At 34.4% G+C, this 25,865-nt stretch overlaps 1 protein-coding gene across 1 annotated transcript; it reads right to left on the bottom strand.

Moving 5' to 3' along the window:
* Nucleotides 1-129: 129 nt before the first annotated feature.
* LOC143558244 (L-type lectin-domain containing receptor kinase S.1-like) lies at nucleotides 130-3,181 on the bottom strand. Its single transcript, XM_077047120.1, has 2 exons — nucleotides 2,678-3,181; nucleotides 130-1,881 (listed from the first exon to the last, which is right to left on the bottom strand). Exons 1-2 carry the CDS (start codon nucleotides 3,179-3,181, stop codon nucleotides 457-459), a joined length of 1,929 nt encoding a protein of 642 aa, XP_076903235.1. The 3' UTR covers nucleotides 130-456.
* Between the last annotated feature and the right edge of the window lie 22,684 nt (nucleotides 3,182-25,865).

The following is a 25,865-nucleotide window of genomic DNA, read 5'->3' as shown; positions in this document are numbered from 1 at the left end:
AACATGTCATGGGCTGGCCCAGTTGATATGGACACATATGAGTTGTGACATAACATAACTAATTTTGTAAAAGTAAACTATTAATAAAATCTTATATGTTATAAACAATTTAAGATGCCTATAAAATGTATATATTTGAACACATTGTGCTTGACTTGAGCCTTTTAGTTATGTTTTTTTTAAGTTTTACCCATTTTTCCCGCTAAACATAACCCAAACCGACCCATTTCTTATAAACCAGTCGAAATTGACTCGTCTACAATATTGCAAGAAAACAATGCAAATTTGTAAAAAATATAAAAAATCAATATATATTGACATAATAAACAAAAATACCATATTGATTGTCCTACTTGCTATATTGCTTGTATGTTGTATCAACAAGTAAAATATAACACAACAGAAGGTACTATATACTTACAACCGAAGTCGCGGCAATGACCGTGGTTGTGGTGGTTATGGTGACGGCTCCTTCGTGCTTTCTTGCAACACAACTCTCGGAGCAACAGTGGTATCCTCACCCAACAAGATCGTTACCACCTCCCTCATAGTCGGCCTATGCACCGGATCAGTGTGGCAACAACTCAACCCCAACTTCATCACCGCCTCCATCTCCGCCACGTCATACTCCCCCTTAATCCTCACATCCACAAGCTCTAATAACTTTCCTTCAACATACTTCTCCCTAACCAAATCAACCAAAATCATATCTTCATCCCTATCCCGCCACGTCTCAATAGGCTTCCGCCCACACGCCACCTCTAACACCACCACTCCAAAGCTATAAACATCACTAGCTGTCGTGGGTGCCGCCAGCATAGCCAGCTCAGGCGCCAAATACCCGAGTGTCCCCACTACCCGCGTGGTCCCCGGTACCTCACCTTGCGTATACAACTTAGCCAACCCAAAATCACCCAACCGTCCTCTCATATCCAAATCCAACAACACGTTACTCGACTTAATATCTCTATGCACCACCACTTGCTCCCACCCGTGATGCAAATAACTTAACCCCTCCGCCACGTCAGCCAACACCCGTTTCCGCCCCACCCAACCTAAATCACCCTTCGGTTTATCGAAAACCCAAGTGTTTAAACTACCGTTGGCCATGTAATCATACACGAGAAGCAACTCGTTACCTTTTCTACACCAACCCCTCATTTGAACCAAGTTTTTATGTTGAAGTCTACCCATACTCTCGATCTCGCTCATAAACTCCCTTAACCCTTGCTTCGAATCATGATTCACGCATTTTACCGCCACTTCGGTTTTGTTACTCAACGTTCCTTTGTAAACTTTACCAAACCCACCCGCACCAAGAATCTGGTCTTTTGAAAACCCGTTAGTAGCGGTTTTCAGCTCTTCGTAATCATACCGGTGAGGCCAGTATTCAAGCTCCCAATCTTCAACCTCGTCTTCTTTACTTTCGTTTCGTTTTTTCAACCAGACGTAGCCGCATACCCCTAGCAAGCATAAAAAGAACCCCACCGAACCACATACAACACCCACTATAGCTCCGGTGGATAAGCCAGAATTCGACTCCGACTGAGGCAAGAAAACCGGTAAATTTGTAGTATTGATGTTTCTTGCGACACCCGTGTCGCTAAAACTCCATGCTAGAACCCTCTGTGCTTCAACCCAAGTGGTTTTACCAGAAGAAAACCCGACATACATTTGGGGAGACACATAATTTGCAATAATCGGATCTCGGTAAGTAAGCAACGGTCTAACTGGTCTGGACATACCCGCTGGAGCGATCGTGACGTTGATCTCTGATCTAGGTCCGTTGAACTCAATCCACGCGTGTATGTTTTGCCCGCTTCGCATATTGATCGGAATGAAGCTACCAGTGGAGTTGTAGTAACCAGCATCAACATATACCTAGAGATGTTCAAAATAATGAAATTTCAATATCCAAATCAGTATTCGAAATTTCGGATTTGGATATCCAAACGATATTCGAGTTTTGAAAAAATATTTATTATTTTTTAAAAAATATTTAAGAACCTTAAAAAAATTTAGGGCTGCAAACGAACACGAACAATATTCATGTTCACAAATAAAATCACCGTTTAAAATTTTTTTAATGTGTTCACAAACAAACACAAATAAAATTAGCGGAGCCTAGAGATTGAGATCGATGTATTCATGAATGTGAACAATGCGAGAGATATGGCTTCTTGTTTTATGTTAAAGGTTAATAAATTAAAGAATATATAATGCTTAGATAAAACAAATAAATGTAAAAAAACTTTCATGTGAGCAACAAGTACAAACGAACACGAACAAACTTCATGAACACAATTCTTAATGTTCACGAACACAATTGAACTAACGCGGCCTCTGTATATGTTCGTTTGTTTAACTAATCGAACGAAAATTCTTGTTCATATTCGTTCATTTATTAAGTGAACGAACATAAATGAACTTCCCGCCAAACTATTCCTTGAATGTTTGGTTCGTTTACAGACATCCAAAATATCCGAATACTACAAAAATATCCAAAACGTCCGAAAATTATCCAAAATATCATAATTTTCTAACTAATACTTGTCATTAAAAATTTTAAAAAGGATTAATTCGGATATCCAAACATCCTATTTATTTTCTAAATGTCCAATCCGAATGACGATATAAAATTTCGAATATCCAAACTTCGGAATTTTGAACAATATACCTCCGATTCGGGGCTATTAAGATCAATCCCAACATGATTCCCATTCGTTTCATTAAACTCATCATTCACCCCGGTATCAAACTCCACAGCAATAAGCGGTGCGGGCGCACCCGAACGCGCACCCGAGTTCGAAAAAACCCCCAAATACTGCCCTCCAACCGCTCCAGGAGGGTCAGTAACATTAGACAACACAAAGGTGATCCCAAACCCGGGACTGGAACTGATTTCTGGCAATATCGAGAACACGAACTGGGTCGAAAAGACGGTGAGGGTATTGGAGCTTGGTTGGGTGATTTGGATTGGAGTTTGGTAGAAGGCTCGGCCGATGGACCATTGGTTAGAGTCGTTGGATAGGCGGATGACAGGTGGTTGGATGCGTGCGTCGTGAGAGAGTGTTAGGTTGGTGGTGGAGGTGAAGGAGTTGAAGAGGAAGTCAACGGCGGTGGTGGTTGGTGGTGGTGAGAGGATGAACATGAGAACAAGTACGAGGGTTTGTGGTTTCATTATTATTTGTTAAGGAACAGTTGACAGCAAATGTTTGATGACATGAGTTTCAAACATGGGTATTATGCTGTTGATTTTGTTGACTTTTGGACTTGGTTTAAGGGAAAGACATGGTTTTATGAAGAAAAGTCAAATAGTCTATTTATTATTTATAAGGAACACACAATTGAAAAATAATATAAAATAATTCTACATTAAGGATTTTCTTTTGGTATACTTAGATTGTGTGTGATTTCACATATTTAACTCGATACATTCAAATTTCTTCAACCTACCAACTTAACATAAGTGACTCATTATTGTAACTATGGGCGCCAATTTACCTTATGACAGACACAATTGTCATATATTTGATAAGCACGTTAAGTTTAAGTTGATCATTTTAGTCCACTTAATTAAATCATCATCAACATTCAACCCATTATTGAAATCCATCAACTTGTTTTTCACATTTTTAACTCGATTCCAACCCGCAAAATTGTCAACCCATTTGACTCTTCGAGATAAATTAGGATAAACAAGTCGTATCCGGGATTTCAGGTTACACAACTTTAAGTGTTAGTGTTGTTTCCTTGACACAGATAAATATTCGGGTCAAATTAGAGTTTAGTTATTCATCTAGTTAACCTGTCAACCTGACACGATTAACACCCTTATTTTAATGTCATTGATCACATATGAAAGACCATCAACTCCTGCAACACATGACCTCGTGCAGCTGGGATCTCTAGTTCCGTGCATTACTTGTGAATTCAATTAAGCACACTCAAACATCTATTTCTGATAGTCGCCTGTCTCCACTTCTAAGGTACACTAGTAGGATAGAATAAATGTATGATATATCTAAGAGACCTTGGTCAAACTTGTTGAATTTGAATTTGCGACTCTACACCATTAAAGAAAGTGTTAAATAAAACCTGTTTAAATTGATGAAGACGATATTGTCATATTAGGTCTGACTCAATGTTTTTCAACAAGTGAAAATTACTTTAAATAGTTGATAATACCAGGTGTAGTTTCAATTTCTAAATCCGTTTGATGATTGTTTGTTTTTTGGGTTTCTATTTACTTGCTAGTGCCCGCTTTATCAGCATCCTTAAAAAAGGCTAATAATACTAAATTCATTTCAAAAGTCAAAATACCAAGTGACAAGTGAAATAAATGATTAAAGTCAAAAAAGATATAGATGTTTTGTACGCAGGACGACACGACATTCTCGTTTAAATAAATAGATGCTGGCCGTACTTGTGATGGTTCCCAAGGATCCAATATGACCACTTCACTTAGGTCTACGTTGCCACGATATTGTTCTATGGAAGTGGGCGGGCTGTTAGAAGTTCAGCCCGCTTTTTTTTTGTCGTAGGGGAGGGATTGACCCTTCTAACGCATATTCAGTCGTACCGCGTAAATATCCGAACGAAATAACTGATTAAGGTCCCATTTTGAACTATTGTATATGAATGATTCAAGAGAACGAAAGAAAATCGATGGTCAAACAAACACTTAATGCACCAATTGCAAGTCATAGGTGGACTTTTATATTTAACAAGAAAAGGTCCTAGTCATTTATTCAAAATTATTATGCAAATTTTGTATTTTTGCAAAATCTAATGGTTGGCTCATCTATTACGTAGATAATCCAAATAAAAAGGCTGAACTATTACAATAATATACATTAATTAAACTCAATTGCAAGGTTGCAAAAGTTTTGAAACGGCACACTAGGGTGTTGGGTGACTTACAGTGTTCGAGGAATACTCGAAGAGTACTCGGAAATGGTAAATATGAAGAAAGTTAATTTTTAGAAATAATATATATATATCACAAATATCACAAGTACACTAATATTATAACAAAACAAGTAAATAGCAATATAAATACGAGAAATACATTTTTAAATACTAAATTATTTTAAAATTTGCTAATCATTAACTAAAAAAGTGATATCCTTTTTTAATATTATAGAAATATGACTTATGTTTTATTTTTTAAGTCAAAATCGGTTCAAGTTGACCGACTAGATGTGATTTTCCGACTGAGGTTGACCACATCTGATTTATTCTTAGTAACTAGACGGAGTTAAAGAAACTCTCCTTGACGTCATACCTTGTAGCTAGTATCTTAGTTTGTTTTGTTGTTGGATCCGGTCACGGGACCTACAATTGGTATCAGAGCTTTCGGGTTCGACTAGTTGTAGATCTTGGGTCACAAACTAGTTGTAGATCGCTAAGTCATCGGTAATGCTTTTCATCTCGCTAAGAAAATCGAACATTGATTTTGTGCCTTTCGTATTTCTAGCGAGCTTTGATTTGAGAAAGATGACGCGCGATGTAGAGACACTCATGAAGGTATCGTTCAAACGTTGGAAGAGTTCTCAGGCTGTTGCAGCTGAGGAGACAATTGGTTGGATTGTGTCGGAGCAGCTTCCGAGTAGGGCTCCAAGAAGTAGTTGATCATGTCGGAACCATGGACGATAGTTGGGTTGGATTTTCCGTCTACTGTTTTTGGTGGGGCCTCAATGTAACCGTCGACAGAGCGGAGAGAACTTGTTTACGCCATGAAGGGAAATTATGGGCTGTGAGTTTTGTGGGGAAGTGGGTATGTATAGTGACTTCAACAACTTGTGTGCTGGTCATGATGATTGAAAAGAATCAGAAAGAAAAAAAAATGGATCTGTAAAAGCTTAGAGGAGCATAACGATAGTGATGATTGAAGAGACTCAGCAAAGGTATCCAAGAACTTGGAGCTCAACGTCTTCAAGTAAATTGGACACTGTCAAAGTACTTAAAGAGGAAGGAATTGGACCATGACATCGAGGTTTTAAGTTTTAACAAACGATTTATCCGAAAACGACCCTCAAGTTCAATCTCTAAAAGCAATTCGACAACAGAGGCGTAGCTAGCCTTAGGGGAATGGGTTCGGCCGAACCCGTACAAAATTTTGTTTTAGTGTTATATATTAGTGTATTTTGACATCGAACCCGTAGAAATTTCAACATCGAACCCGTAGAAAACCCAAATCTAAGTGGTAAACAATCGGTCTTTTGTCCCTCAAAATTTTTCGAACCCGTTGGAAAAAATTTCTGGCTACGCCAATGTTCGACAAGCGAAAATTTTTGAAAAATACAACATTTAGTCTTATCTATATAAGCATCATTTTTCTAACCCTAGAATACATTAATTTTCAGAGAATCCGTCCACCACTTATGCCGTTACCGGTAAGTTTCTCTTTTAACTCTTAACTCTTATTATTTTCTTTCTCTGTTTATGTTGAGATCGATCGATAGGGATTTGCAGATTGGATATTTATTAATTAATTGTATGGTTTAGGACATGCAACGTCATATTATTATGTATGACCCTGCTCCTCGCGTGTTCATGGATTTATCGATTGATGGAGGCCCTCCTAATAAAATAGAAATCATTGTCAGTATCATTCGCCTGCCTATTATATTTTTATTATTATTATTATTATTCATGCATGTTTGTGTCTATTTCTATATGCAGCTTTTTGTTCATCTGGCGCCTAAAGCAGCTGAGAGGTTTCGAGCACTCTGCACAGGTTCCTTTTTACTCTTTTTTTTATGAGATATTGCATTTATGTAATTACAGTATATATATATATATATATATATATATATATATATATATATATTATTGTATGTTTAGGTGAAATGGGGATTGGAAGAACTACCGGAAAACCATTGCACTACAAAGGAACTGTATTCCACCATATCTTCACTGATAGGTTTGCTCAAGTATGCTTCTTTTTCTCAAATCAAGTACTTGCAATTTTTTATTTTCTATTTAATAATACCCTATGAAAGTAAAGAATGTTTTATGTAAATTAACTTTTTTTATTTCATGCAGGGAGGTGATATTGAAAACAATGACGGTATGTTTTTTTTAAATCTTGTTTTAAGTTCATACCGGATTTTTAAGGAGTGTTGGTTTGCAGGCACGGGTGGCGAAAGCATTTATGGAATTTTTTTTGAAAGTAAGTGTTTGCGTTTTTTTTTTAAATCTTGTTTTAAGTTCTCATACCGGATTTTTAAGGAGTGTTGGTTTGCAGGCACGGGTGGCGAAAGCATTTATGGGAATTTTTTTGAAAGTAAGTGTTTGCGTATTTTTTTTTAAATCTTGTTTTAAGTTCTCATACCGGATTTTTAAGGAGTGTTGGTTTGCAGGCACGGGTGGCGAAAGCATTTATGGGAATTTTTTTGAAAGTAAGTGTTTGCGTATTTTTTTTAAATCTTGTTTTAAGTTCTCATACCGGATTTTTAAGGAGTGTTGGTTTGTAGGCACGGGTGGCGAAAGCATTGTGGAAATTTAAGTAAGTGTTTTTTTTATGAGTTTTTTTAATCTTAGGTACTAATACTTTATATGTGGTTTTTGTAGATGAGAAAAACTTGATGAACCATTGTAGGCGTGGTCTTCTAAGTACGACACCTAGCACCCCAAATGAAAATGGGTCTCAATTCTCTATACTCATGACTTGTATTCCTGAGTTCAATGGGTAATGCTTAAGTATTGTTGATTATTGATAAGGGTTACTCCAATTTAAGGGCTTATATTGTTATTAAATAGTTACCTGATTATCAATTTACAACATGACCCTTCAAATGATTATTTTGGGAGTACTTCCTCTAAATTATTAATTTGCTTAAAGCAAGCAAGTGAAATCAACTCAAATTAAGAGCCATTTTGTTAATCATGGCAGGCTGCACATTGTTTTTGGAGGCGTAGTAGAAGGAATAAAGGTTCTTGATAAGATCAATCGGTTGGGAACACGTTCAGGAACACCTACTGGGATAGTAAAAATTACCGACTGTGGCCAGATTTTTAGAGTTCCAAAGTTTGATTTTTCGTCGCCGTCTGCCAGAGGTATTGACCTTAATTGATTAATATTACTTATGTATTTGATTTTTCATAGTAACCACATGTACCTTTTTTACCAGATTTTCTTAATAGTGTGCCCGTTTTTACAAAACCCAAGAGAGGTCAAAAATGCAACTCTGTTTCGAAGTTTTCTTGTTTTAAAAAGAAGGGTCAGGCACACCGTGAATCACAGTTTTATTTTTATCCACTGGAAGAAACTCCAGAATATATGAAGCGCATTGCGGAGAAGGGTGATGAAGGTATTGCAAGTTTTTCCATGACTCATTTTCATAATTATTGCAGTGGTGTGCTTTCTGTTTCATGCATGCATTGGTTACCATTTTGATTCTCCTTTTCAGTTAGATCCACAATAGCCTCTATGGGGAGGAGACCAAGATTTGCTTCTGAATTTTATTCTTATAAAAGCAAGTACTCGTCTTCCAACTTTGTTTCGAAGAATTACTTATCTCGGGGGCTAGAAGTTGAACTCTTTAGTAATTTTCTTAGAGGCATTGCAATTTTTTTTGTCCCGTACTCATTCACATATTTAGATTGTTGTATTTGCAATGGTAAATTTTTTGTTATCATTTTAGAATATATACCTTTACTACATGTACTGTTTTGACCACCATTTTAGGCAAAAAAGAAATAACGCGAACGAAAGCTAGATCTTCTTATGAGAGTGTTGATGGGCGAGAAAAGGAAGGACGACACGGATCAACTTTTGGTGATGAAAGGAAGAACTCGCTATCTAAATCGTGCAAATTTGGTGGGAAGAGATTGACGTTTTCTGATGATGTGCAAGAAATAGAATGGTACAAATCTGATTCAGAGTTTTTATCACCAAATGGTTTAGATGCCTGTGATTTGGAGTTTTATTCTTCAGATTGATATATGAGGAAGTTGAATGAACAAACATGGCATGTATTTAGTTAAGACACTAGTATTGTAGAATGTTCAACTCTATTTAATCATGGTAGGAGGACAAGGTAAAACTCTATTATTATATTTTTGTTTTCTAGATATCTTGCCCCGTAGATGTGTACCTTAAACCTACCACAAGACTTAAGCCCTTTAATGGGACAAGAACTGATATAACAAAAAGAAGAAGAAACAGAAAACAAAATGGTTATTAAAACATACAGACCCCATTATGCAAGTAGAGATGCACAGTTTAACTGATTGACCGGAAAAACTTATAATACTAACCGAGAGGCTTGCTTGTATTCTATTATAGATGTCTTCAAATTAAAAAAAACGTAATTTTTGGTCAATCAACGTCTTTCAATAAGAGGGGTAATTCAAACGGTTAGTTATTTTAATATTTTTTTTTAGCTATCCTTTAAATGTTTTTTAAGAATGCATTTTTTTTGTAAACGTGCAGCTTCAACGCTAAGATAAATACTTACTAGCATTTTAAACGGTAACATTTTATTTTAAACGCGTTAATACAATGTATTATATTAAAATATAATTTTTATTAACTAAAATATAGTAAATAAAAATTAATATTTTATTAACTAAAAATTAGGCACTTGTAACAGAAAATTATAAACGATTTTTATTATATTTATTATTAATTACATTATACCTTTTTGATAAACAATTTTTTAATAACATCGAATTTATGTTCCACACATTTCTTTTTTCTATTTTCTTTTTTAGAAATGATACGAAACATAATTTTCAGTTATCCAATCCTATTTTATTTTCTTAAAACCAATTAAAATATATGTTTTAATTAAGATGTGTATGCGAATCAATTTATGTTAATTAGAGGCGCAAAGATATTTCTCAATTATTTTTTTACTTATATTTGGTTAACTCAACTTATATTGTTTCCATACTTTGCAACAAAATTCACAAAGTTAGTGGTGGTCCATATAAAAAATCGTTTTTTGGTTTTTAAGTAAGATCATACAAATTATTTTTTTATATTTTAATATGAACTAAAATTTTCATAAACACATTATGCTAAATAAAATCAAAAAGACCAAAATTATTTTGACTCATAGATTGGTTCTAAAAGTCGATGTGCCAATAATGTTACTAAGGAATATGGATTAAAAGAACGGTTTGTGTGATGGAACTAGATTGCGAGTTATTAATTTGGGTAGACATTTTGTTGTAGTAAAAGTTATTTCAGGTACTAATACTGGTTGTCGAACTTATATAATTCGTTGTGGTCTAACACCTTCAGATAAGAAACTTTCGTTTAAATTGAAAATAAGGTAGTTTTTTTTTCCAGTTATAGTCTATTTTGCAATGACCATTAACAAAAGTCAAGGTCAATCTCTAACAAAAGTTGACATATTTCTCAAAGACCCGATGTTTACACATAGACAACTCTATGTAGCTATATCAAGAGTGAAGAGTGGTATTAAAATTCTTATATTAAACAAGGAAGACAAAGTTACAAATAAATAATAAATCTGGTTTATAAGGAAGTCTTTTTAGTAGCTTATGAATTTTACATTTTTAACTTTTGATTATGTTTTCAAATATTCTAATTTGAATGTTGTTTGGGTTTATCTTTGTATTTCACAATCATTGATTTTCGTACCAATATTATTTACAACTTAAAGTATGTTGTCGTCCTGAATAACATATAACAACTTATGTTGTCTTTTCAAATAACATGTGTTTGTTCGAAAATTTCAATATTTCCACCCGTGTCGTACACGGGTTCTAACCTAGTCATTAACTAAAAAAGTGATATCATTTTTTTAATATTATAGAAATATGACTTATGTTTTACTTTTTAAGTCAAAATCGGTCAAAGTTGACCGGTTAGATGTGATTTTCCGACTGAGGTTGACCACATTTGATTTATTCTTAGTAACTAGACGGAGTTAGAAACTCTTCTCAGCGTCATACCTTGTAGCGAGTAAACGGGGAGTACTCGGCCTTGAAAACCTACTTTACAACATTACTTGATTGCATAGGTAATAAAAGACAAGTTAAATTTAAGGCTAATGTATTAGTAAAAGATAATTTATTAAAAAACGGGTAAAAGAGGGGGTGACTGGGAAGACGTGAAAACCTTAAACATACAACCAAGAAAAAAAATAAAGGAAAAGGAAAACAATTTGAAAATCTACACACATTAAAAAGGGAAATTTACAAAGCTAATTTGCATTATTTCTTCCAATCAAGACTCGAACTGTTGCTCCGGTGTTTCATCCAAAGAAAGGACATTGATTTGATGTCTTTATCACCAAATGGACATTCGGAAAAGCACGTTGTTAATAAAAAATGATGTTATTTCTTGTTTTCCATGAGAATTGATGAATGGTGTTACCTAAATGCCTAATTGTTGAACTTGATTTTCTAGATTCACACTGACATGAGAAGCAAAGACATCGACTTATGGGTGTTCTTTTATAGCATTACATTACCAAGTGAACACGTGTTATTTTATTCATTTGATATTTTTTTGGTTGTTGCTTAACGTTTGAGGCTATGAAACTACTTAGTCATGCCTAATGAATAATAGCGGATCCTGACCAAAATTTCAAGGGTAACACTCAATTATTTTGTTGTTGTCATATTTTATACAATTTAAACGAAACAAAAATAGAAACACAATAATAAATAAATTTTAAACACATAGGTGCAGATTTCTCCTGTTCGACTATTGAGGAGGGATAACATTAGATTTTTTCAAGGGTAGTGAAATACAAAAAAATTGCATAATTTTTTTTTATACACTCGACAAAAAGTTGAGGGTGGTGAAGGCTACCCCTACCTATATGAAAGGCTAGGTCTTGCTAACAATTCTGAATAATAATGCTATAAATCTATGAATTTCATTTTCATATTAACTAGTTTTGATATTAAAAAAGCCAGCGGCGTACCAGCCCCGTCTCTGTGAATGATAAAAAAAATTTAGGCCTCGTGCGAGATAAATTTCGGGCCTCCTCCTTATAATCTAAACTTATCAATTATATATCAAAAAACCACAATACATATACAATTGTTATAAATAAACAAAACAAAAGTAGTGTATCAAAATGATGGAACTTAAAAACGAATTTTGAGGCTCTCCTAGCGTTTTGGGAAGTTTATTGTACGATCAAGTCTTCCATACCTTCTAATATTTCGTTTTCATTAGATATCATTGCCAATCCATTATGTCTATCTTTGGACCTTGGCGATCGTAAATAAAATTAACAACTTCAATTTTAAAAAAGCAAATCAACCCCCTCCACCAAAAAAATGACTCTAGAACAAATCTAAAACTCATGAGATTCATATAAATTCATCATGAAATAAAAAAAACTAACAGGTTTAAAAAAAACTTAAGTATTGTTATGAGAAAATCTGTTGGAAGAAAAGGTTCTGGATGAAACAATCCATAAATTTCATCATCAAACTACCTATAACTAAAAAACTCATTTATTTCTAAAATTAAGAAGAAATTAAAAGTAAAATCATACTTTTGTGTCAAGCATAACATATTTGATTTTGCAAACATAAAAAATTAGAAATCAAACCTTCTACTAAAACAATACCTAAGATCCAGATTCAAGTTTTCAAGCGTAAAATTAGGTCAAACTCATCGACTAATCATTCATTCGATTCATGTAGCCTGCTTAGATCGCTAGGCCCTTGACTGATCTTCTAATCTCCAATTGATGATTGAATTCCTGATTTCCCGGTTGGAAGTTCTCATGTATTTTTATTTGAGTTGCATATCTATTAAAACAACAAACTAAAACCTTTTGGCCCTTTAAAATTTGGGCTTCGTGTCACTGCACGGCCCAAAAACCGGTCTTGGACGTACATATTGTATGTTTAGCTTCTATAACGATCTAAATATTACTCTGAATAAAAATATATGATTTACATGTGTGAATAAAAAATGGCCACTTGTTTAAATATTAAAACGTGACGAAACAATATAAAAAGAAGTTGGTGCTTGGTACATTTTATGCCATTTCAACATCATATAATTCCGTTTCTTTATTTTTGGAACGCATATTGTTGTTCACAAGTCTTTTGAGCGTATAAAAACAATCGAATATCCGAATAATTCGTATATTTCCCGGAAACTGAGAAAAGTGCCATTCATTCGTATTTTGCGTGTGAGAATTGAGTCTTTTTTGTTAACTATTAATTAGACCCTCAACTATCGATCAATCTACAACTTTTAACCATCCGTTAGTTCTATCAATGGGTGTTAAATTACATGCAACTCAAACCATGTTGTTTGGTTCATCTAAACTTATAACTGCTAAAAGCCTTTGACTATTTTAAACATTTAAATTATTCAAGTCGTTTGTCTTTTTATAACGGGGTGTTCGTTGGTATTTTGGTTATATGGACACTTTAAACTGTTTCGAACGGATTTGAATTCAGAAAGTTCAGACATATTTGAATTTGGATAACTTAGTTGAATTTGGAAGAATATATATATATATATATATATATATAATATTGAGAAGAAATATTTGTATTATTTATTAAAAAAATACTATATATATATATATATATTTCAAATTTAAATAATCGGGTTGATTTAGATAAGGAGCCAATTCGAATATGAAACTCAATTTATAAACATCCTTATTGTTTGCTCTCTATGAAACTCAATTTACAAACTTACATGAAAAAACGACACGACAAACTAAAACCCGACTAACTTTGCCTCACTACACATGGTCTAAGCTCCTAAAGTATTAATTGCCATATTCTAAAGACATAATTAAAATTTATTTTCCTTTATATATATGCGATTTATGATCATGTTCTTTAAAAAGTTTATTTGTGACCGGCGTCCTTTATACAACAAAAGACATTCGTTTTTTGTCATTTACACTAACTGTCATCCAAAAACTCAGTTAATCCAAACGTGGCAAGACTTAACGGGGTTTTTGTTTAACATATTTTATTTAGTTTCTTTTTCTAATAATATATTTATTTTGTTTTTTAATTATGAATACTTAAATAATATGCGTAAAAAGACTTAAACGCCCTCACATGCCAAGATTTAACGAGGGTTTTGGATGTCCGTTAGTCAAAAAGATGAAAATCAAACAAAAATGTCATATAAATGACACCGCCTGCAACTAAACTTTTTAAATGACCTAATCATAAATTACATACGTTTAAAGAATAAAATTTGTATTTCATCTATTCAAAATACAAAGTTTAGGGACTAAAACGACATACCAATCATAGTTGATGGAGTAAACTTGTGAATAAAACAATTCTATTCCAACACTAAAACCCTACGCCTATAAATACACCACAAATTCTTCTACCGTCTTCAACTCTCAACAACCATGACTCGAGTAACGGATTCCGTTAACAAACCGTCAACCACCACCATCAAATTCCTATACAGCTACAACGGCAAAATCCTGCCACGTCACACCGACGCCACCCTCCGTTACATCGGCGGCCACACCAGAGTCCTCTCCGTCAACCGCTCCGTCTCATACTCAGAACTGATAATCAAATTCTACGAAGCGTGTGGATTCTCCGTTACCGTGAAGTGCAAGTTACCGTCGGAAGATCTTGACGTGCTGGTGACTGTGTCTTCTGATGAGGAACTTGCGGATGTGATTGAAGAGTACGAGCGTGTTTCGCCTGAGGCTAAGATTAGAGTTGTGTTGTGTCCGGTTAAGTCGGTTTCGCCTGTTCCGTCTGTGGAGTCGCTTGTTGAGTATTCGGTTGATTCGAAACGGGTTGCGTGTCCGAGAAGGCAATGGCGCCGTGAGTGTACGCGGTTTGGTTATAATGTTGAAGGGGTGAATAAGAAACGGTTACAGTTAAATAGTAGATAATAATAATAATAATAATAATAATAGTTTTGTGAAAAGTGCATATCGGCTTATTGTAGGAATTAGGATTTATTAGTGAGATTTAATTGATTCTTTTAGACGATTTAGATCGTTTAGACGGGTGTCTTTGAACTTTCTTTCATGTTTTTTAACAACGAATTTCTTTTAATGCTCGTATGAGACTCGAACTCAAGATTTTCACTCCTAAAATAAAACGCTTATAAGCTTTGCAATTGCTAATGAGCCACCGTCCCATATTACCATTGGTCTCTAGAATTTGAATAATATGATTGAGTTATAAAAAGAAGACCCAATTACAAATTTTGTCCTTTAAAAAAAGCCAAATTACGGTTCGTGTCCTTTTTTAAGTTTCCTTGCAGGCGGTATCCTTTAAACATTTTTTTCCTACACGTTATGTCCTTTACGCTAACTGGGTTAGAAAAACTCAGTTAAATACCCTCACGTGAGGCGCATGTGAGGGCATTTTTGTCTTTTCGCCTGTAATTTGTCTAATATATATTAAAATGATTCTCTCTCTCTCTCTTCCCATCTTCTCTCTCTCTCTCTCCTCACCAACACCAACACCACCACTTCTTCTTAAATCCGGCACCATCTCTTGGAAACAAGCCGATGAGGCCATTCCGCTCCGGCGAGGAAGACGACAACACCATCTCCGGTCTTCTTCTCCGGCGAGGAAGACGGCAGCACCATCTCCGGTCTTCTTCTCCGGCGAGGAAGACGGCAGCACCATCGTCGTTCGTTCCACCCTCACGGCAGCCAGCACCACCATCGCCCGTCTCCGTCAGTCCCACCCTCACGGCAGCCAGCACCACCTGCACATTTATAACACCAACCCCCTCCTTTCTCTCTTCTTTCCATTCAACCCACCAATCATCATCACTTCCAATTCCCCACCGCCGCCGTCAACCACCCATCTCCAACCACCACCACCACCCCCCTCCACCACCTCCTTTCCATCTCACAAACCGCCACCACATTTTTCGTTCACAGACGCAAACAATCCCCATCACCCGAACCCGACCCATCCTCTTCCAAAACCTGTATCCGAAAACCCAATTCACCTGACCCACCCATACCCAAAACCCCCAATCGGATCCGGCCACCACCACCACCGGAATCTTTCGCCTCTACCTCCATCACCACCGGATCCGGCCACCTCCAACCCATCCACCACCGCTGTTTTGAATAGCCATGGCAAATAATCACCCACACACGTATTATAAGAAGAACAAGCAGTAGGAATTAGGGTTTCGATGTGTCCCAGGACAGTGGAGAGAAAAAACGTCCCAGATCTAGCGAACAAGAAGGATGGTTGTTGTTAATTAGGGTTAAGAATCCTGTCGTCTTCCTCGCCGGAGAAAAAGACCGGAGATGGTGCTGTCGTCTTCCTCGCCGGAGAAGAAGACCGGAGATGGTGTTGTCGTCTTCCTCGCCGGAGCGGAATGGCCTCATCGGCTTGTTTCCAGGAGATGGTGCCGGATTTAAGAAGAAGTGGTGGTGTTGGTGTTGGTGTGGAGAGAGAGAGAGAGAGAGAGAGAAGATGGGAAGAGAGAGAGAGAGAATCATTTTAATATATATTAGACAAATTACAGGCGAAAAGACAAAAATGCCCTCACATGCGCCTCACGTGAGGGTATTTAACTGAGTTTTTCTAACTCAGTTAGCGTAAAGGACATAACGTGTAGGAAAAAAATGTTTAAAGGATACCGCCTGCAAGGAAACTTAAAAAAGGATACGAACCGTAATTTGGCTTTTTTTAAAGGACAAAATTTGTAATTGGATCTAAAAAGAATACACTTAAAAGAAGGAATTGTAAGCCTAAGCCCCCCCCCCCCACCCCACCCAAAAAAAAGAATAATATAAATAAATACATAAAAATAAATTTAGGACCACTTGTTTTTAAAAACTTTCTTATATTTTAAAGACAATATTTATATGTACTTTTTGAAAACGTGTATGGTACCATAGATGACTGGTTTTAACTTAAATATGATACACTCATACTTCTAAAATAAATTAAAATTTTAGATTTATATGTTTCAATGAAAACAATCCAAAAAATTACTTGAACTTGAATCTACAAATTTAGCACCATCAATGTGTTAAAATTAATTAGCCCTGCTTGCGGTGCGTACATATGATGTATATATGTGTGAACCCTTGGGTGGGCAAAAGTGAAATTGCACTAATTTTGACGTTGTTTTACTAATCTCGTGAAAATAATGTTAAAAGTGACGGACGGTTAATCAGGCATCATGTAGTGGCGTTGATAGCCGAAAGACAAGGGTACATGCACCGATCAGCCGGTGTCCCCATGATTGAGTGCTATGTGCCTTATGTCCAAGGCTTGATGCAAAACTACTATCGAGCCAGGGGTCTCACCGGAAGCAGCCTCTCTATCCTTATGGGGTAGAGGTAAGATTGTCTAAATCTTACCCTCCTCAGACCCTACCATAGCTTTGCTATTGGTGGGATATACTGAGTACAATGATGATGATGAATATGTTAAAATTAAACTTGTTGACAGAAGAATAGAAGATACTATCATATTGTGCCACTAGATGGATTTTAACAAGTGAAAATAGCTTAATAAACTGCAAAAACTAAAATCGAAGCGAAATTTGGATGTATCAAATGGCAAGTGAAGTATATGATTAAAGACGAAAAGGAAATTTTTAAGGATTTTGAGCCATATAAATGAATGATGCAAGACCGCTAAAGAAATAGATGGTCAAAGTCAAAATTGGACTTTTATTTTCAAACAGAAAAGCTCCTAGTCATTTAAGCAAAATGTATGTGTGAATTTTTAGCTTATTAGAAAATAAATTTGTGGCTCATAGAGATTGCATATAAGAATCCAAATAAAAAGGCTAAAATTCAAACAATCTAGTTTTATTAAACTTAATATAAAAAAGTAAGTTGTAACAAAGGTAAAACTAAAAATTCCATTAAAAGTGTCATGATTTGAAAAACTTGAAAAACATAAAGTTCAAGATAGATTGAATAATTATTTTTTTTGCTTACCAAATGATAATAACGCACTTGGAAACTAGGTCTATCAATATTGTTTATTAATATTAGTTGTGTGCTTAAGAGTAAAATTGGAAATTGATTAATAAATTTGAAAGTGAACATTTATAATGAGACAAACAAAAAAGAAAATATAGACACTTTTAATATGACGGGGGAGTTTTTAGTAAAAATCAAATATTTTAACAATTAAAACTCTAATAACTTAACTTAACAGCATAATTAAAACCCTTGTACCAAAAAGAATGTCCATCGTCATTTTATTTTCTTAATAAACACATAAAGTGTTATAATAAACTCACACTTAAGTTGATTTGGTGGATATATATCATGTAAATTTTTTGTGAATAAATGAAAAAACCAACACACAAGTTAAAGATTCTTGCACCAATGAAAAAAGTCCGTTATTGTGGCTAAAGATGAATAGTTAGGTAATGTTGGTGAACTTAATTGATTCTCTAGATATAGTTTCACACATAAATCATAAGTTCACACAAAAATGAGAAAAGACATTTTAGTTATTGGGTGCTCTTCCCACCTATCTTCATTTTTAGAATCATTTAAGTCAGTTTTATACCTAAGTATCATAGTGTCTATAAATTAAACAATTAATTAGCATCCAACAACTTAGAAAACATCTCATATAAAATATTAGAACACATATTTCATGATTAATATTGTTGAAAATCTAATCTAACTAATTAAGATTACGGATGTATTTGTTGTTGATCATTTGTGTGGATTATTATGTAAACGTGTTAAAACCATCAATTATTGATGAGTTCGGATCAAGTCATGCGATTTATTTTGACGGAAATTCACAGCATGAAACAGTTTGCGTGTCCGAGAAGGCGGTCTCGATTTAGTCAGGATCCAAGTGCTAAAAGTTTGTTATATCGTGATTGTAATGTCCAAGGGTTAAACAAGAAACAGTTGATAGATAAATAATAAGTAATAACAATAACATACAGAATTTGATTCATGCTACAAGTTCTAATTAAGCAGACTGAAGAAGATTTTGAATCTTGTAGGATTTATGAGTGAGATTGAATTGATTCTTTTAGACGACGTTGATCGTTAAAACGAGTTTCATTGAATTGTTTTTCATGTTTTTTTTTAACGGTGAATTTCTTTTCATTTTTAACAGTGAATTTCTTTTAAATTTTAATCAATCTTATATGCAAGACTAGACTTGAATTCAAGACATGCCCTTCTAAACCCAGATGCTTTTCATTGTTCATGTTATTCAACTCGGTCTCTACCTTTTATTTTTCATGTTATTCAACTCGGTCTCTACAGTTTGGATATTCTGGTATAACTAAACAAAAATACAATTAAAAGAAGGAATAGTAAGCATGGAACTTCAAACCAACCCCCCCCCCCCCACTCACACAAACACAGAAAAAGAAAATAAAAGGAAAAAAAAATTATGGCCTCTTGTTTTTAAAGAACTTTAAAATGGGTCGTTATAGTTAAACACCACGCCATGGTGTGTTAAGAACTCTATAAGGTTCGAATAGGGGCTATACGAGTCGTATAGCTCTCTCTGGAGTTAATGATTCCAGCTGGTAGAAGAGGGTCTTTTATAACTCATCAGGAGTGGATTATGCTACTATTTTCTGTTACTGAGAAAAACCTTTCCAGTTGAATTAACTAATATACGGATGTTAACTTTTCCGTATATACGGGTCGTATAGCCCCTATACGAGCCGTAGAGGCTTTAAACACTTGACACTCTCTAACACAAAAGGACAAAATTTTGTACCTATACGAGCCGTATAGACGCATATGATATCCAAATAACCTATATGGTGTGGGAATAACGTATCCCTTTAAAATTTTAAAGATGTTATATATACTTTTGAAAACTTATAAAGCACCATAGATGACTAATTTTAAGTTAAAGTATAATAGACATACTTCTAAAATAAATTAAAATATCAGATATATATGTTTCACTGAAAACAAGTCGAAAAATTATAATTCAATAACTTCACTCATATTATGCCACTCGATGGGTTTTGGCAAGTGAAAATAGCTTAACTAACTAGAAACACTAATATTGAAGTAAAATTTGGATGTGTCAAATGACAAGTGAAGTATATTATATATGATTAAAGACGAAAAAAAGCGTAGGGATTATGAACCAATATAAGAAATGTTTCTTTTATGATATCATTTTTACTAACTTAGTATTGTGTTTCTATGTTTAGTTTCCAAAGGCATATTCATTTTTATAATTTGCCGTGTTAAAGGTATAATCAGTAAAATTGCTAACTATGAAAATGTTTGTGTCGAGAATTAACACGCCTTCATTCCTTTTACTTTCGATACACTTGATTCTCTTGCCCCCGATATTGCTATGTTTCTAAATAGGGTTCAACGAGTTGTGCACAGTAACTCATCGATGTCGAAACACTATAACTTTGTTTTCACTAGAATCAGATTTGCCATTTAAAATGGGGTGGCAGTGTAACTTGTTGCCCGTTTACCTGCCTTTTTATCGTAGTTTAATCCGTTTGTGTTGCCGACTTTAGGTGATTTGTTTGTTGGTTCGAGTCTTGGATGTTATATTTTTAATTTTGAAGAAACGTTTGGTACTTGTTCAATAATAACATGGGTGTAGAATTTATTTGCGTATTAAATATGAAGAATCTCAATTAAACCTTTATATACAGGTACAAAATACCAAATGTATCCGTACCGTACCAGTACCCGTACAAAATTCAACAAAAATAAGTACCAATATCCGCACCGAATAGGCTAAATCGGTACGGGTATAGATACTTGTACGAGTACGGTATTTGGGACAAAATGCTCATCCCTAGTAACTAGTGAGTTGCATTATTTCTCATTACACTTAATTTCCCAATTGCTTTCTCAAGTAATTATCTTATTATTACTTATAATCCTGTAAACGAACACTAAGGCATGCTTGTCTGGTGCATTTTGTAAAGTTACGTAATTTCCTTGTCCATTCTCTTATTCCAATGACTATAAATAATACAATGTTATCAATTAAAAGGCTACAATTATGAAGCTAACTACGAAAAGCTAATCAGTTACAAGGCTCCAATTATGGAGCTAACTACGGAAAGCTAATCAGTTACAAGGCTCCAATTATGGAGCTAACTAATTAGGGAAGCCAATCAGGCAGAAAAAGTGAATAACAATTACATTTGAATACACAATACATACCAATAATATCATTGTGATATTATCGGCTAACACATTTAACTTAAACAAACACTGAATTAAACATATATTTGTTTACACGTTTGTTCATTTAAAAAATGAACTTGTTCGTGTTCGTTCATTTTCATTCATTTAAAAATTTAAACGAACAGTTTATGAACATAATTAAACAATATATAAACGAACATAAATAAACATATATTGTAAACGAACACAAATAAACATAAACGAACATTTTTAGGTTAAAAGGTAATAATCAAGTTAAATATGAACCATCAAAACTTATTACGGGTAATTTGTCAATCAAATTCATATTTAAAAGTTAGTTGAAATTATTTTTCGTCAAAATGGTCATCAATATACAAACATCAAACACCATATAAAATATAAAAATAGCAACATAGTTATTTAACAAACAAATATTTGCATATTTAAATATATAATGAAAACATTTAGAAAATTGGTTATATTAATAACTAAGCATTCAATTTGAAGACTATTGCGTAATCTACATAATTTTTATATAAATTAAGTGGCGGTTACAAAATTTCTAAGCTAATCTCCCTCCTTACTTTTAGCAATTCTCTTCACAAAAATGATCATCTTCACGCTCCTCAATCATTACTTCCCATAATTATCTTCCTTCAAGGTTGCAATCTCTCCATATAAATCAACTAAATTGGTTCCTCTATTTCTTCATTCTGTTCATCACTCACCACCGGTTAACATTATTCACAATTTCGTTGTCAAATTCAGATCTCTGTAATGTAACGGCTTCTTCTTATCACACCCTCTATCAAAACCCTAATCTTATATTATCATCCTCAGATTCCAATCTCAATTTCCTCCATAGCCACAATCCTATACAAATCCCGTTTTTGATGGCCTCTATAACGCCCGGTATCCTGTTAAAACTCCTCCATACTATGAAAATAGCCATTATACAATCTTGAAGGCACTATAACGACCGGCTTTCTTGCAGTCTTTGAGGGCACATGAAAATATGATATTTAACTTTTCCAGCTTGTGAAGGGTCACTTTCAACTGTGTTCTTTTTCCCTGCTTATTGTTAGGATTTTGAGTACGAAGAGAGAGTTTGTGCTCCATGTTGCTTCGGATTTGGGTGCTTCTTGTGATCCGATTGCTGCTTTTTTGTCTAGTAGCAAGTTTGATTGTGCGGTGAATGAGCCGAAGGGAGTTAAAAATGAGGTTCGGGCTTTTGCTGTTTACATATTGATTATTGTACCTGACAATTTTGTAGAATTTGCATAGACTTGTCTATTTTTATGGCTAAAATTGATTTAGGATTGATTGATTTTGGTGATAATAGTTTTCAGGGCTGAAATTGATTGTTTGTTTTCCGCTACTGTTCAACACAATTTCAGAGATCCTTTTGATAATTGGGCCAACTACATATGTGAAAGAGAATAATTTTTAACTTTCTTTATGTTATACATGGTAGGAACTAGGAACAAACAAGTACTTGCACATAAAGAGAATGTGAATAATGCTAGATGGATCCACGAAGACATCAGAAAAACCGCCTTAGAGGTTTTCAAGCACATGTATGAAGCAAACAAAGGTCAATGTGAGCAGGGAAAAGACCACGGTTGAAAGGGACCCTTCACCGGTTGGAAAAGTTAAAAGATCGTCTTCTCATGTCCCCTCAAAGTTTGCAAGAAAGCCAGCCGTTATAGTGCCTTCAAGATTGTATAATGGCTATTTTCATTGTATGGTGGAGTTTTAACAGGATACCGGACGTTAGAGAGGTCAGTGAAACGGGATTTGAATAGGATTGTGGCTATGGAGGAAATTGAGATTGGAATTTGAGGATGATAATATAAGATTAGGGTTTTGATAGAGGGTGTGAGAAGAAGAAGTCGTTATAGAGATCTGAATTTGAAAATGGGATTGTGAATTTGGGTGGTGTGAATGATGGGTATTTTAACTTGGACCGTGTTTAGATTTGTAATTGACAAGATTTGCATAATTTGATGTTAATCATATCCCGTGTTCTCATCGTTACATTAGTAAACATTGTAATCTATATAAATATAAATTATACAGTTTCCATAAAAAAACTTATTTCAGTTATTACGAAGTTGACTTTAAATTTCGGTTCCTAATATTCCAATTTAAAATATATATCTCAATGAATGCTTTTTTTTGTTCCTTGCATAGTTCCCATATAAAACGTAATATACTTTTTTTATAGGTTATTCAATAAAGTTATAAATATCAAAATATCAAATTATTTTTCCCAAACGTCATCGGGCGGTAAGGGTCTTTTGTGACGGGCTACGTTCCTGGTATTAAATCTATCACTACAAAAAAATGTCATTTAGTGACACATGATTTTATTGGCATATTTAGTTTTTTTGTCACTATTTTAGATTTTAATAGCACTTTTTGTATGTCACATTTGCTTGGCAAACACTTTTAGTGGCACTTGAGATGTAGATTTTGTATTAAAATCAAAGGTTATATGAATCATCATTATGCTCATCATATTTTTTTTAATCTAGTTTTGGGTTTTTCAATTGAGATAGATAGATATATAGTTGGTTTGGAATTTAAGTTTATAGGTGGACTTTTTTGATTAAAATTAAGATGAATTTGTTTATAGTTTGGAGATTTAGTTTACTTTGTGGGATGTTAAGTATGCTTGTATGAGTCATCATCATCATACTCAAAATATCCCATCAATAGCAAAGCTAAGGTAGGATCTGAGGAGGGTAAGATGTAGACAGCCTTACCTCTACTTATAGGGATAATGATGCTGCTTCCGGTGAAACCCCTGAGGAGGGTAAGTATGCTTGTATGAGTGTTACACGGATTTTTTTAAAACATTTGTCCTTTCTATTATTGTGAATATATTTTTTGAATTTTAATTTAATTTATTATAATGAAGTTTGTTATATTAATTCATAGTTTATATATTTGCATGGTAATTTATAGTTTGGAGATTTAGTATACTTTGTGGGATGTTAAGTATGATTGTATGCGTGCTACACGCTATTTTTTTAAACATTTGTCCTTTCTATTGTGAATATATTTTCTGAATTTTAATTTAATTTATTATAATGAAGTTTGTTATATTAATCCATAGTTTATATACTTGTATGATAATTACAATGATTTGGACCGAGATGGGCTATGTTTAGAGTTCGGTTGGAATTTGACAGGTTTACCTGTTTGAGTAAGCGAGTTGAAAAGTCAGCCTATTTCACTAAACGTGTTAAACGATTAACGATCGGTCTATTTCCCTAAATGGATTGACGGATTGAAACAAAAGCACATCTAAGCAACTACCCACAACCCATTTTGTTAGAGCTGATTGTGTGATTCTATTTTTATCCTATACCACATATCACTTACAAACCTATACCACATATCACTTACAAATCTATGCCAAACACCCTCTGTAGTCTGCACACCATTGAGCTAAAACAAACAAATCCAAATATTTTCATTATTATTGTCATATCTTTCTAACTCTAAACTGCCAAATTCAAAAGATGAAACTGTTCTTAACCGGTCCAAATCCTTTAAAAAATAAAATTAAATTAAAATATACCAAGGTCAGAATTTAAAAACACCGAATGATCCTCTAAATTCTTACTTCAAATATAGAGGCAAATAGTGTAAACGGCCTTGGCATTACAATATATAAAACTTGGAACACAAAGGCTTCTAAGTTCTAACGTAATAATTTAGCCGAGCTCAGGTCATGGGTATACATTCACGTTTTTAACTCCATTTATGCACCACATCACCTACTTTACACCATTTCACTCTGCTTCACTGTAAGGAAATTGTTTAACATTCCTTTACCTCTCCTTATTTAATGTAAAATTGATTCTTAACTTATTGTGTGTGTAGAGGATTTTAAAGCCCGTTAATATTTTAACACACCTTGTATTTAACGCCCATTAACCCATGAAAGGAGTGGTATGGCAGTCGTAACCTTTGCCAACTAAACTTTAACGCTCTGAGCGTTAAGGTATATCCACGGGCTTTAATCGATCAACCACATTAAATGAACGTTTATACAAGTTACGACGGTATATCCGTTTAGTTAATACTAAAAATAAGTTATTGAAATAAAGTATAGGTAGGTTCATGTTAAATTTGAGTCAAGGTTTCTAGTTTCCACCGTGTCTCTGAAATTTGATTTAACTAACTCTGCAACAATGAGAAAACAAACATATAAAATATTAGGAAAATTGGATTTAAATAATCTCACCTTTAATGTATTGGCCAATAATAATCCCACCTCCGGTATTTCCCGCTGACAGTCCCACCTTTCCAAGGTTTTTTGTTTTTTGATCCCCCGTTAAAAATAATTAACGGGGTTAAGTTGTAGCTGATGTGGCTGGTGAGTTGGCAGTGTCATAATCCTACATGGCAGAGTGACTTGGCATTAAAACCATTTCTCTTATTTTTAAAAACTGTAAATACTTAATCAATACTATCCACTCGCCTAACATCATCCGATCCACTCGCCTCACCACCGATCTCTGGGAAACCGTCTGCACCCGCATCTACAACGACCTCGAGTTTCCAGATCCTGACGTCACTGCCGCTGCCGTTTCCATTCTCGCTGCCATTCCGTCTTTTCGCCTCGGTAAAATCATTACTGATAGTAATAAGGAGATCTCTAGGTGCTTTGATTCCCTTAGTGATAATTTGAGGTTCTCGATTACCGAGACGTTAGGCTGCATTTTAGCGCGTGATGATTTGGTGACTCTGTGTGAGAATAATATTAATTTG

Source organism: Bidens hawaiensis, unplaced genomic scaffold (assembly GCF_021521415.1).
Source record: "Bidens hawaiensis isolate Kalapana, Puna unplaced genomic scaffold, B.hawaiensis_p1.1 tig00001087_1, whole genome shotgun sequence".
Taxonomy (NCBI): Eukaryota; Viridiplantae; Streptophyta; class Magnoliopsida; order Asterales; family Asteraceae; genus Bidens; species Bidens hawaiensis.
The sequence above is the reverse complement of the archived record's forward strand: the minus strand, read 5'-3'. Positions and strand labels throughout refer to the sequence as shown.

Bases quoted from the DNA above. Each gene is read 5' to 3' on its own strand.
- LOC143558244 (XM_077047120.1), bottom strand. From the start codon at position 3,181: ATGAAACCACAAACCCTCGTACTTGTTCTCATGTTCATCCTCTCACCA. The intron at 1,882-2,677 runs GTATATTGTTCA...GAACATCTCTAG, and splicing joins TTAATAGCCCCGAATCGGAG to GTATATGTTGATGCTGGTTA.